Below are 14,645 nucleotides of genomic sequence, written 5' to 3'. Positions count from 1 at the left end.
CAGGAACTCTGGGAAACAGTGTAGAGCACACAGCTCAGAGTTATCCCAGACTGGGGCCAAAGAAACTGGGCATCTACTCACCAATCCCCATCCATCCTTGGTTAAGGACTGCTTCCCAGAACATTAACAGCAGTTCTGGTGTTCTGTATCTCAAGGCAGAGATTTGCAGTGTTCTTCACTGCAAACAGTGTTTTGTGAGTAGAGGTAAGAGCTCAGAGGATATGGGCAGGGCACTAGCATTGTCTAGTAAAAGGATTATGGGCCATTTTTTTCCTGAGTTTCTTATAGAAAGAGGATCATGAACTTAGGCAGTAAGCCCCTGAACAGAATGGTCTTGAAGCTGTGTTATGGCAAGAGGCTGGAGGAGCTAAGAATGGTAAAATGGTGGCACACCTTAGGATTGGAACACTGGAATAGTTAAATGTCTGGATACTTTGGCAACTCATCCTGGAATTAGCTGTAGGTAGTGAGGTTAAATGACTTGTTAATGGTTTACTTTTCTTTGGTTTCCTTGTTTCCCAAAGTGTCCTACATTCTAGGAGATGGATTTGGGCTTCCAAATCCTGGGTAGAGAATTTGAGATTTGTGACTAACTTGCTTGAAGATAAACTAGTATGTCAATGATTGTATGAAGACCACTTGGACCTTGAAGTCAACATTTTCTACTCTCCTGAGACAATTTGACTTGATGTTCATTCCTTGCACACTGTTTCATCCTCTGGGCTTGCCTCCTTCCTCTCTGAGCCAAAGATATTTGCAAGTTTCTTCCAGACAATGTGGGAAACAGTTAAAACCAGGACTGATTGAGATGCAGAGGAGGAGTTCCAGTATTACTAAATGAAAACATATAATTTGTACATTTGTTTCATCATTCCCCAAATCTGCTTCTCAAATGGGTTCACCCTGGACATATCATTTTGGTTACTCCAAACCTTGAAGAACTCTTTACTTAAACTTATCTGTGAGGTCTTCCCCAATCATTCTCTCTTAAAATAATACCTTCTCCACTGTCTGCACTCTTTTCCCCCTTCACTGCTTACATTTCTGTGAGACACATATCTCCTGATATACTTCATATTTGACTTGTTGGTTTATCTATCTCCCCCAGATTGAATATAAATTCAATGAATGCTGAGAATTTTCCCTGTTCCCCCTGCTGCCTTCTCCCCTTCCCCTGCCCTGTGTACTCCCAATACTCAAAACAAGGCCTGGCATAGAAGTTCAATAAATATTTCATGAATGAATGAACAAATGAATCAAAGGTGTTCACCAAGACTTTTGGCTAAGAAGTCCAGTAAATTTGTCTTTGCTGCTCTTTGTGAAGCCAAATGTCTCCTGGAATTTCCTGGCTGGTTGAATTGAGAGAGGCACAATCCTGGATTCATCTTCCAGGCCTCCCTATAGCTTTGGAATCATACACATCTGGTTTGAATCATGCCTACATCATCAATTATTAGCTGAGAAGTCTTGTTAAAATAAACTATTAATTTCTTCTGCAAAATGGGCTAATGACCCCCATTTTGTAGCATTTTCAAGAGGGTTTAATGAGTCAACATAAATGAGGCACTTAACATAGCACCTGGCATGTAGTAGATGATCACAAAGTATGAATCTTCTCCCTTTTCTCTTAATTTCGGGTGCAGTTATCAGTTTGCTGACAAATCAGTGACACAAATATCAGGAACATTGGTCAAAGGGGGTGCTGGGGGAGAATGTGAAAAAAGGGAAACTGAAACTACAAATGAAGAGATAGACCAGAGGAAAGGACACTGCTCCTAGGACCTGAGACCACCTTTCACTTTCTGGTTGTTTGTAGAAGGGCCATGGATGAGGGAGACAGAAGATTCAGCCTTGCTCCAGTAATTACATTTCTAATGTACTTCCTGACTTGGTTCCTACCCAGAGCTGATTCATCCCCAGGGAACATGTACTCCTTTAGCCAAAAGAAACTGACTGCATACGAGCTGAGGCTGGACAAACTCAGTTATCCAAGAAAATGTGTTTCAGAATGAATTATGTCATAGGCTTAAAGCAAAATGCTTGTATCTCACTTTTCATGTATCCAGTATAGGGTTTTAATAACACAAACATTCACTCACCTGAGTGAGTGGAGATGATTGAGAGGATATGGAATTTGGGACAGAATTTTCTTTTCTTTTAAGTTTATTTATTGATTCTGAGAGAGAGAGAGAGAGAGAGAATACCAACCAGGTTCTGCTGCCAGTGCAGACCCTGATGTGGGGCTTGAACTCACGAACCACAAGATCATGACCTGAGCCGAAACCAAGAGTTGGATACTTAACCAAATAAGCCACCCAGGCGCCCTGGGGACAGAACTTTCTAATATGACCCATACGTTGACCCCTTAGCAGCTTTCATATATGCGGAATATTTATTCACTTTCTCCATATTCTAGCATCCTTTCTACTACTTTAACTTTAAAGAAGAAATATGTCGTTATAGTTATTTCTCAGAATAACTTCCCTGAGTATCTGGGTATGTCTAGAACTTGTTCTGAGGCTTGGCAAGAGGGTGAAGAACTGCAAAGATTTGTTGAGAATGAGTTTGTCATCACTGTTTTCGTTCCTTAACTTCTCTTAGCAAACATCCAGAACTGCTTTCAGGGATGAAATTATCTGGTGGCCAATCAAGGCAACCAGGATGAATTCATCTCTATTGATATTACGGGGCAGGAGAGAGAGGCAGAGGAGGTAGTGGAGGTGAGGGAGGTAATGGTGGTGATGGCGAAGGTGATGCCAAAGGTGGAGGTGAGGGTGATGACAGTGGTGGCAGGTGGTGGATGTGATTGTAGTGACTGGGATGATAGCAGTGATAACGGTGGAGATGCTGAAGGTATTATGGAAGATGATGAAGTTGCAGAGGAGGCAGAAAGGGGAAGGTGGCAAGTAGTGGCAATGGTGGGGGGAGGGGTGGTACAGGTGCTGGTGGAGATGATGGTGGTGGAAGTGTTGGCTTCAATGGTGACAGAAGCAATGATGGTGGTAACAATGATGACGTAAAATGAACTGGAAACATGTCTGCACAAAGACTTGCACATGAATGTCCATAGCAGCCTAACTCATAATAGCCAAAAAGTGGGAACGACTTGAATGTCCGTCAATGGGTGAATGGGCAAACAAAATGTGGTAGCCACACACAATGGATATTATTTGGCCTTAAAAGGAATGGGGTTCTGTTACATGCTACAATATGGATGAACTTTGAAAACATTATGATAAGTAAAAGAAGCTGGACACGAAGCCACCACATACTGTATAATTCCATTTATATGAAATGTTCAAACAGGCAAATCCATAGAGACAGAACATAAACTAGAGGTTGCCTATGGCTGGTGGGAGTGGTATGGGAGTGACTGCTAATAGGTATGGGGTTTCTTTTTGGGGTGATAAAAATATTCTAATACTAGATTGTGCAACTCTGTGAATATACTAAAAACCATTGAATTATATACTTCAAATGGGTGAATTGTATAATACATCAATAAAGCTGTTAAAAAAAAGTGGGGGTATCAGCAATGTGGTTGTGGAGGGTTCACTTTTGGTGTGTGGGAGAGGAAGGAAGAGTTGATACCCGATATACCTAAATCTATGTTGGGTCAAGTCTGAGTACCACAGATTTTTTCCATAGACATTTTTTCTATCTTCTGGAAAACTACATTTTCGCACATAGCTGACACTGAATTGACACACAAGTATTTCTGAAACAGATTATAAAAATCAAGCCAAGTGTCACCCGCCATTGGAATCGTGTCTAAAAGGAACACTTTTTTTTCATACAGTGTTTTTTTTCCCCCCATACAGTGTTCTCAGCATGCAGAACTGCTTTTTCGGAGCAATGGGATGGAGGAGCCAGGCTTCCCCTTCTCATGTGATTGCAAAATCAGACGGAGTCCATGAAGAAATTAAAGCAGACATCTGAGGTCTATAATTTTTAATAATTTTAAACTAGCTACAAAATGTCAATCACTTCACAAACTGACAGAGGAGACAGGAGGAATTTAATATTACATGCTGTAATGATATTTATCTCACAGTTTATCTATATTTCATTCATTTATATTATTTTTTTAAGATTTCTTTATCAGCTACTAAATATCTCAGCAATTTGGTGTGCATAGCTCTAGATTAAGCAACAGAGAATTGTACTGATAACAAACCACAGGGGGAAATGGTGATTAAAAAGAGTCAGCCTTATAAAATTTACATCTCCACACTGTTTCACAGCAAGATTGCTTTCTCCAAAACATAGCCTTCAAAAGCAGCAAACAAATCCTATATTACATTCATTTGACATAGTTCATCCAAACGTGTATTTTGCTGGAAATGATTAAGTGGTGAGTGTGTCAAATCCATCTTTTTTTAAATTCTTTTTTTAAAAAAAGGATGATTATGATTAATAAGTCTATATATTGACAGAAAGAAAGTGACACTACTTCAGTTTTGCTGGTATAACTTAATCTTGACAGTGTCTCAATACTGAGCATGCTTTGTTGTTTTGTTGTTTCTGTTGGTGTGTGTGTGTGTGTGTGTGTGTGTGTGTGTTTTCTCATCAGTATGCTACTGTCATGGAAAGATTTTGTTTAAGTAGGAATCTAAAAATCTATTTAGTTCTCATGCATAAATGCATAAATCACATCACTTTTAGTGCAATGCCTGTTATGTAATTCCACATTGTCTAATCATGAAATCATAAAGACAGATGACAGCCATGAGGAACCAAGGACAGCAAATTTTGAGAGTTTCAGAGCCTGACACCCAAGGAAAGGACAGTGGCAGTAGCTCTGTGGAATGTCACAGTTTTACAAGAACAATACTGTGTATTGAAAGAATCAACAGCACATTGAGCATTCCTAAATTGTTGTCATTCAGCAAACACCACTGAGGAGAGAAAAGGAAAAATGAAACCCAAGACATCTTATGTAGGGAGTTAGAGCCACCAAATGACTACTATATACAACCTTTGGAAAGAAAGAGACCCAGAAAGAACAAAACACATAATATTGTTTGGAAGGTGATGAATGACACAAGACAACATTCACAATGGGAGTGGACTGATGTGTGTATGTGTGCAGACCTACTAGGTAATACGATGAGAAAAGCATGAAGGTGCTATTTTGCCCAACAGCATTTGGAAGAGAACACAGGTGGGCACATTTAACCACTCCCCAGCATCTTTGTTGCACGTTGGTTGGCCTCATCAATTCTGGTTTTGTTGGAATCAGCCTAGAAAAAGGGAAAAGAAAACAGAATTCAGGTTACCTTTTGACATTCCATTCTTCCTTCTTGGTCTATTGAAGTGCCCCCTTCTTGAATGAAGGCATCTTGAAACTCCCCCAGTCAGAATTAACCCTCTCTTCTCTTGTGATTCCCGAACCATTTCCTGTGGCTCTACTTAGACATGATCAAAGAAGCTTGATCTTAGCTCTCATGACTGTTTAAACCTACCAGAGGTTATCCTTTTAAGGACAGTGTTACATCATTTATCTTTCTATCCTGGAATGACACCCAATGACTTCTATGTTAGGTATTCACATCTGTTGGATTGCGTTGAATTACCACCACTTAAACAGTTGGATTCAAATCATGGCTACCTTATTAGCAGTATCATTTTGGGCCAATTACATAACATCTTGGGGCCTCAGCTTTCTTGTCCATAAGCTGGGAATAAAAAAGAATATTGCTAACAACCATGAGTGTCTATTATATCCCATTCATTCAACTTTGACAACATCAAGATTAATATCAACTATGAGATGTATATTATTATTAATTCTCTTATATTATTATTAATTCATTTTTCCCAATGAGGAAACCAGGCAGCCTGGAGTCAGAGTCCACACTGGTAATCATTATGTTAATCATTATAGTACTTAGGTCTGCTGTGAAAATGAAATGAGTTTATACATATAATATGTTAGAATAATTTTTTACAAAGATTAAGTAATCAATATATCTTATCTTGCAGTTATAGTTATTGGATGAAAACTTGACTTGTTTTAGGGATGTTTAATAATTTTAGGCCTCAGGGCACCTGGGTGGCTCAGTCAGCTAAGTGTCCGACTCCAGCTCAGGCCATGATGTCATGGTTTGTGAGTTTGAGCCATGCGTCGGGCTCTGTGCTGACAGCTTAGAGCCTGGAGCCTGCTTTGGATTCTGTGTTTCCCTCTCTCTCTGCCCCTCTCCCATTCACCTCTGTCTTTCTCTCTCTCAAAAATAAATACAAAAAAATTATTTTAGGCCTCATTTCTGAAGACTCACTCCTGTAAGTCTGATAATTGCCTTTTTTTTTTTTTATTAAAGTAGTCTCCACGCCCCATATGGGGCTTGAACTCATGACCCCAAGATCAAGAGTTACATGCTCTACTGGCTAAACCAGCCAGGTGCCCCTTATAATTAGTTGACTTGTTTTAACAAGGGGACTTTTATCATAATTTTGTGCCTTGACTGATCTCACTGCCTGGGTTACCTTTTGCTGTATACATAGCATGAAACCCAGAGTTGCTACCGTAATAAATTTTAAACCCCAGAAAATGAAGTATTCCCAACAACACTGAGAAAGGTATGAGTCAGCAAGCAGAGGCAAATATGAAGATTCTGTTTAGGCTGTTGTTTTGTCCCAGCATGATTGGTAACGGTGTCTGCCCCTCTCCAGCCTCAGAAGAGAAGCAGGAAGCCGAGAGGCAGTGTGGGAAACAACTGTTTTTCTATCAACCAGTATTTATTCAATGATTACTGATTTTGCATCTACTATGGTACTTGGTACTTTCCTGCCTCCACCAAATTGGATATTCTTTATTCAGTTTAATTGTGAATTCCCAGCACAATTAGAGTTACCGACATTCAACTAGAAATTTGCCAAGTTAAAATAGAAATATTGCTAGATTACTGTAATTCTGAATTATCTGGCAATGGCTTCCTACATCTGTTTGGATAACCAAAAGTTGACTTTCAAAACAGGTAAGAACATTAATTTGCCTTGATTGTTTTGATCTATAGACTCATATTCTGGACCTTAGTTTACTGATTTGGAAAATAGGTATTCTTTCCAATTTTACTTGGCTCTGAAATCTTCCCTCTTTAGCTATAAATTCTATCAGAAATCATGACCCTTCGGTGCAAAGGAAAATTAAAGGCTCAGACCAGTGTGAAATGTTCCTGCAGATTGAATTATGCTATTTTTTCCAGACTATACACTGAGGAAAGCTCAAATGAAGAAAATCATTCATTTGAAAATGGGTGGCATTTCTGGAGGTAAACATTGTAGAAACTCTTGCATTAAGAATGCACTGGTGAGCCTTCACCTGGTGGTGAAAAGGGATATTTTGAAGTATAACATGAGGTTATTCTTTGGATATCATCAAAGGTTCTGGAACAGACCTATGTTCAATAAACATCTGTGATTTCCAACTAAATTTTCTCTGAAGCAATCAAAATTCAAGCCCATATATCTGATGCAAAAGGTTCTACCTCTTTATTGTATAACAGAAATAGGATCTTTTAGGAAAAAAATCCTGAGGTAATTTCCTTTTAGATGTCTTCCTGGTATTTGGAGAATGCCTGTGTTCATTCTGTTTATATGCTTTAGGACTGTATTTATGGAATATAGCCCACCCCAGTTTTCACATTTCTATTTAGAGAATCTTAAGCTTGCTGGCATACCCAATATGCTACATGATTTGCACTGTGAGAAAGCAAGGATGACCCCCCCTTGCCCCCCACTGAGCCAGTAAGAGTTAGAAGGAGCTCATTAGCCCACCACCCTTCTGAACACTCTAGAAATATCAGCTTCAGACCATGGCAGGTAGCTTTTAGGCCCCTGCTCAGAATGCCAGAAGTAGATGTTTATTACCCTACATGGCAGCCCATTCTCATCTGAGGTTTGAACTGGTTCCTTATTATCTTCCAGATGAAAAAATCAGGTCACGAAGCTGGTGAGTGCTGTTGGAACCTGAGGTCTTAGTTTTCAAATGCTGTGTTTCCTCATTGATAGGAGAATTCAAGGAATGCTAAAAGCTTCAGCTTCACTGTATTTCACTGTGTGTGTGGCATCTACTGCTGACAACTTTAGATACTTTCTTCCTTTTTTTCTTTCTTGTTGTTTTTTTTTATTTTTATTTTTTTTTTAGGGAGAAAGAGAGAGAATGCACAAGCAGAAAAGAGTGGCAGAGGGAGACAGAGACAGAGAGAAAATCCCAAGCAGGCTCCACACTTAGCACAGAGCCCCATGTGGGGCCTGATCCCATGACCCTGGGATCATGACCTGAGCTGAAATCAAGAGTCACTCAACCAACCCAGCCACCCAGTTGCCCCTACCACCAACACTGGCAACTTTAAATCAAAGTTTGAATACCGGGGCACCTGGGTGGCTCAGTTGGTTAAGTGTCCGACTTCGGTTCAGGTCATGATCTCACAGTTTGTGGGTTTAAGCCCCACGTCAGGTTCTTTGGTGACAACTCAGAACCTGGAGCCTGCTTCTCTGCCTCTCTCTCTGTTCCTCCCTCACTCATGCTTTCTCTCTTTCTTTCTCTCTCTCTCTCTCAAAAATAAGTAACGTTAAAAAAAATTCAAAGTTTGAATACCACTATTTCCTGAGCAACATAAAACAACTAATATAAACTTGCCCCATTTTAGTAGTTTTCTGAAAGAACTGTACCACTTTAACCTTAGAAGATTGTATATATATAAATAACTCAAAGCAGAAAGCAAGGTTTTTAAATAGACAAAGTAATTTCTTGACAGTCCACGGGGACGTATTAAAATTACATTGCTTTGGGTGCACCTGGGTGGTTAAGTGTTCCACTTCAGCTCAGGTCATGATCTCACAGTTTGTGAGTTCGAGCCCCACATTGGGTTCTCTGCTGTTAGTACAGAGCCCACTTTGCCTCATCTGACTCCTTCTCTCTCTGCCCCTCCCCCACTCATGCTCGCTTGCTCTCCCTCAAAAATAAATAAACATAAAAAAAATTACATTGTTTTGGACTTCCCAAACTTCACTATCAATCCAAGTGATGAGAAAGGATCATGATTGATGGGGTAGGGTGAAGGTTGTTGTTGGGGTCATGAGAGAATATGGGAGAAACATCAGAGGATTCTCTTTACTCTCACAGTGTGATTTTAATTTACTCTTAAATATGCAGGAGACCTTCTAAACTGTTACCTGTTATCAGAAGTGAGAATTTACATGAGAAGGTAGAAGTCTATTAATAATTGTGCAGCTCATATAACATGTATCATTTGGGGCAACGCTAGGTTGAAATGGACTCTATCTAATCATGTTTAGATTATGATTTGGGGAGTAAGACCCAGGCTCGTTATTCAAAGGCAACTAGACCCCTCTCTCACTTCTTAAGCAATTCCACACCTAAAAGGATGATACAAACCATAACGGCTATTTCCCATCCACTTGCCTGCCTTCCAATTATACCTCATGGCTGCATATGTCTTTGCCCTTGTAGTAAATTGGGCCTCAAATGAAAGGTTTTCCCTAGAGAAGAGAACTAGAAATGCAAAGTGGCAAAATTAAGATGCCACTTGCCTTTCCAGGAACACTTTTTTTGCTTAAAGTCCAACTCCATCAATAAAGGTTTGACCCCTCTCTCTTAGTAAAAGTTCTCCTTCTGGAACTCTAATTGAGTTAGAGGTACATTATCTCTCTACATCCGTGAGTAAATTGGGTCCATTGACAGAAAATGAGTACTTCTTGTTTTTTCAAATCATTTCCTGATGGAAGGTGGTTCAGCAATTATTTCTTAGTTCATTTTTCTGGGCCATCATGGGCAGGTCAGTCTGTGTTGGCTCCAGTGCTTTTTGAAACTCTCAATATTGTTGTAAAATCTATTGATTTGCACAGCTTTAAAAGCTTTAGCATATCAAAGGCTCTTAGCAAGGATAAGTATGTCATGACTTGCAAAAGTCAGCAAAGCACAAGCTTTTTGCTAACCAGCACTGACATTTATATAGCTCAATATTGATCGGGCAAAATATTATGCAATCAGATATTTTTAATATGGGGCACATAGAGCACAATAAGGCAAAGTATTCCCTTTATGTCTACTTCCTTTTTCAAGTCTTGGGTTCCAAGAAACTCAGTATTTAGCCTTCTGATTCAAAGCATCCTTCTCTGCTCACCAAAGTGGAATGAATTATTTAGAAGAAACTCAGGGCTTCAGGCTCAGAACTTCAACATCCTCCAGGGAATAAACTTATACAATATAAGATTAGCCAACTAGAATTGATTATAGATGCATGATGGCCACTAAACTTATAATGCATCTCTTTCTTCCTGTTGTCATTTTGACATTTTAGGAGATTATAAGCGATATTCAGGACTCTATTGATTGGGGAGGGGACAGAATACAAGATCATAGAAAGTATGTCAGATTTGTATAGTGTGGGATATCAGGTTTTGGTGCCCCAAATCTTTTTATAAAAGCTACCCAGTGTTTCTTTCTGTTCTTTTCCAATCTCAAGCCCCCAAACCCATTCCTTCCCATTCTATTCTCTCCACTTTTCCTTATGCCTCTTGTTGACACCAGGGGGTTCAGTCTTAGAGCCACATCTGGTGTCCTTGTGTGAATTCAACTTCACCAGATTATGCTCTCTATTTTGAGACCTGGACATGTGAACTGCTGAACTAGAAAAGGAATGTGGGCCTTTTTGAACTATCATGAAAGCTTTGGCATTTATAAAATCAAAGCTCATATTCATTTTCTGGTTAAACTAGAGTAAGTACTCTTTCCCATATTTCCTGATTATATTCCTACATCATCTCTTGACAAGCTCCTAACCAAACTTCAAGGCTCAATTTGACTTTTATTTGGGAGACTGTCCTATAACTTAACTCTTGAAATCTTCCCTCATCTAACCCTACTTTGAATTTTATGTGTGGCTCTCTTGGCAAATTATATAAATTCATCTGGAGGCTCACTGCCTCCCATAGGCTGTGAGTTTCTTACTAGTGGGGATGATGTCCTTCTCATACTTATGTCCTTTGGTGCCTAGCACAATGCTTGAAATAGGAATATCTGCTAGATTCTACCCTCTTGTTTACTTATATGTTGGTGAATTTGTGTCTGGGAAAATAAGGGGAAACTTCCACCTATTGGTGTGCCTGAACCCAGTATCACGGCTTGAGGGTCTTATTATGTCCTTCATCCTCAGTGGTTATTTCAGAAGAAGTAATGAACAGTGGAAACTTGTTAACTGCCACAAGCTTACCTTCTCCATGATCCTGTCGATCTGGCGATTCTGTGTATCAATCTCATTGCCCATATCCAGGGCCATGTGACGGAGGTTCCCAATGATACCGCTCACCTGCTCCAGATTTTCATCCATTTCATTTTCTCGGGCATCATTTGTTACCCTGGGAGTCAAAATGGCAATTTTTAGAAGGTAGAATGTGAGAAAAATCTCAAATACCAAGGACTCAAAGGTTAGGGAAAATCTGTAGACGCCTAGGTATCAATCCTATCTACCTTCACTCTGTTCAATATGAGAATATTTTAGCTTTTATACATTAGAAAATATATATTTTTTTAATTTTTTTAACGTTTATTTATTTTTGAGACAGAGAGAGAGCATGAACGGGGGAGGGTCAGAGAGAGGGAGACACAGAATCTGAAACAGGCTCCAGGCTCTAGGCTCTGAGCTGTCAGCACAGAGCCCGACGCAGGGCTTGAACCCACGGACCGCGAGATCATGACCTGAGCCGAAGTCGGCCGCTTAACCGACTGAGCCACCCAGGCGCCCCGAAAATATTTTTTTAAATATTTAAGTAATCTCTACACCCAACGTGGGGCTCGAACCCACAACCCCAAAATCAAGAGTCACATGTTCCACTGACTGAGTCAGCCAGCTGCCCCTACGGTAGAAAATAATCTTTAAATTTCATTCTTGAACGCTTGAGTTTATAAAGAAGGCATATTAAATAGATTATCTACTTCTCTCATTTCCACCAGCTCATTGCTTCCTCTCTTCATATGTTTATCTCAAGTTTCATTTTTTAGGAATTAAGTCATTTTAGTTGGGAGCATTATAAGTCGGAGAATGAAGATGGAACTAGTTAGAAACTGTATTTTCCTTCTGAGATGTCAACCAACGTCTCCAAGAGTTAAATTTAGAATGAAAGAAAAGGCTTATTGTGTTAAGTCAGAGAATTTCTCTGCTCATGTTCTTCCCCATTTGGGACAAACATCCATGGGAAGGGTAATGATAATTACAGTCTGCCCCTTAGTCCAGCTTGCTCCCAAGAACTCCAAAGGGAGCTACTTGTTCAAGATGATTTCTATTTGCTCAGATTTCAATGCAATGGGGGTTTTGGTGGCATTGCAAATGGGTGATTTCAAGGGAAGAAATTGCGATAAAAGATTATTGTCCCATTTTGGGGAGGAAGCAGTTGGCTCTCAAAGTGCCTTACCATCTTGCCATTTTTTCATAGCTCAGCTTGAAAGTTACAAAGGTAGTAGCTCTTTATTGCAAGTGGTAAGTACTCATTCTAGAATGTACTGGCTAATTAACATTTTACCACTGCAGATGGTGATAGCCTAAAAATGTCCAGAGGGGTAAAAAACCCATTCCCCATGGTAACCTCCAGAGTTGACTGTTTTATTAAAGTTTTTAAAGCAGACGAGACCAGGGGAAATTAGAGGAGAACTTCCTAGCTTTTTAACATAAAAGTTTATTTTAATGATCATCAACAGCTAAGGCCTACTTCTAGTTCTATGATTCTCAACAAATCACCTGAGCTTTAAAAACCAGATGCCTGGGTCTCACTACTAGAGATTCTGATTCAGTTGGTGTAGGTTAGGCTCAAGTCCCGATGTTTTAAAAAAAAAATAGCCTCAGGTACTCTAATGTGCACCCAGGATTGAGAACGCTTGGTCTAGTTTCCCTGGGAGCAAATAGAAGCAAGAATAGAATTGTCAACTATGAGGCTTTATAGACCTTATACCTAAGTGATAGTAAGCTGTCACTTGAATCTGGATTATTGGTTGGTAATATCAGCTACAATGGTCCAGGAACAGATAGATGTGTAACTATCTGTACACCACTCTAGTCAATGGTACCCTAGTCACTGCTGAGCTCCATAGTAGCCTGTAAAAAGGAACCAGGTTTTTTTTTTCCCTTTTCTTTTTAACAACAGGAATATTTGTCATTATTATTTTGTTTCCTAGTCTCCTGAGAGCTGAATTCTGGATAGGCAGATCTGTGTAATTTGAGATTTTTAAATGGGTATTTAAGTTGGCTTTTGCTTCCAGGTCTCAAAGGAAATAAGAAGTCAGGTATGCTTGTTATTCTCTATTTGTACCCCCAGATCCATTGTTTGACTGGTTTTGCTCTCTCCCCAGAGATGCTGGCCTCTCTACAACTACATCACCCAGCTTCTCTTACCCTCCAGCTAGACTTTGGTGGTGACCAGTGAGATACTGGAGGGCAAGAGGAGACAGGAGTGAGGGCAATTATTTCCCTTTCTCGTTTCCTGCTGGTTTTGCAACAGCTGCATTTCTCTACAGTCTCTCACCCACAGTGGTAACTATTGTCAGGTTCTAACAATAGCTCCTGTCCCTTTAGGACTCTTCCTGCTGCTGCTAGTCCACAAGTGATTTACTATTGCTTGTTATTAGCCCTGCCCATGCCTCTATAAACAATCTCTTTAGTAAGTTTTGTTCAATTAAGTTTGTGGAATGAGATAGATGCCCATTTTCTGCTGCACTGATACTGGTCACATGACCTGCTTTGTCTGATGAAACTGGCAAAGCTGACAAGGTTTGTGGTAAGTGCTTGTGTGTTGGAGCACAATGCTTGGAATGCTGCCACCACGACGTCAGAAACCAGGGCTTTTCTGCTGGAGGGACTACACGGAAGAGAATGAGGTGCCCTGCCCAGCCAACCAACAGACAACTGAGTGAGACCATCTTGGGTGATCCCGCGCCAGTCTGCATGTAATGAGGGAGCCCAAGAGGGTCTCTTGGAAGAACTCTCCAGCCAACATACATATTTATAAGTAACCAGTAAAATGGTTGTTGCTTTAAGAACCACTCAGCTTGGGGTGATTTGTTACTCAATAATAGATAACTGCTATAGGACTGGCTGCACACAGCTCACCTCCGAATGAAGCCACCACTGATGGCCATCTGCTCCCGTTCATCCACCACACGAGCAGGCTGGCTGGCCACCACTCCGTCCTGATTATTACCCCAGGCTTTTTTGTAAGCATCACTTGATTTAAGCCTATGCAAAAGAGAGGGTGAGTGACAAGGCAAGGGGGTGGAGCATCAAGCTCACAACAACGGTTACCTCTTCAAGCGAAGAACCGAACCAAGCAAATGGGTTTTAATTTGAGGCATTAGAGAATACCGATATATCATAATCTGGACCGAAACAGTTGGCCACCACCATGCCTCAGCTACTCAGCATTTCATTCCAATTGAGCCAATTGCAATTGTCTAGACTGTAACCTTTGCCCCAAAGGTTGTTCTTGTTTTGGTTTCTTTTTGCAGTTTCGTTGGATTTAAGACAAAGATTAAGGTAGCTGGAGGACATTCAGTTCTATTTCAGTGGCATGGTTATATTTTGAGACACAAAACACACAGAAAAACATACTGGCAGACAGACACATAACAAGAC

At 40.2% G+C, this 14,645-nt stretch overlaps 1 protein-coding gene across 2 annotated transcripts in view; it reads right to left on the bottom strand.

Moving 5' to 3' along the window:
- Positions 1-3,936: 3,936 nt before the first annotated feature.
- SNAP25 (synaptosome associated protein 25) overlaps positions 3,937-14,645 on the bottom strand; it is a 30,272-nt gene continuing 19,563 nt past the window's right edge. For both annotated transcript variants that reach the window (XM_003983781.5, XM_003983780.5), the window contains exons 5-7: positions 14,124-14,249; positions 11,238-11,382; positions 3,937-5,243 (exon numbers count right to left, since the gene is read on the bottom strand). In XM_003983781.5, coding sequence (XP_003983830.1) covers positions 5,175-5,243; positions 11,238-11,382; positions 14,124-14,249 — 340 coding nt within the window. In that variant the 3' untranslated portion in view covers positions 3,937-5,174. The remainder of the gene's footprint in view (positions 5,244-11,237; positions 11,383-14,123; positions 14,250-14,645) is intronic.

This window comes from Felis catus, chromosome A3 (assembly GCF_018350175.1).
Source record: "Felis catus isolate Fca126 chromosome A3, F.catus_Fca126_mat1.0, whole genome shotgun sequence".
Taxonomy (NCBI): Eukaryota; Metazoa; Chordata; class Mammalia; order Carnivora; family Felidae; genus Felis; species Felis catus.
The sequence above is the reverse complement of the archived record's forward strand: the minus strand, read 5'-3'. Positions and strand labels throughout refer to the sequence as shown.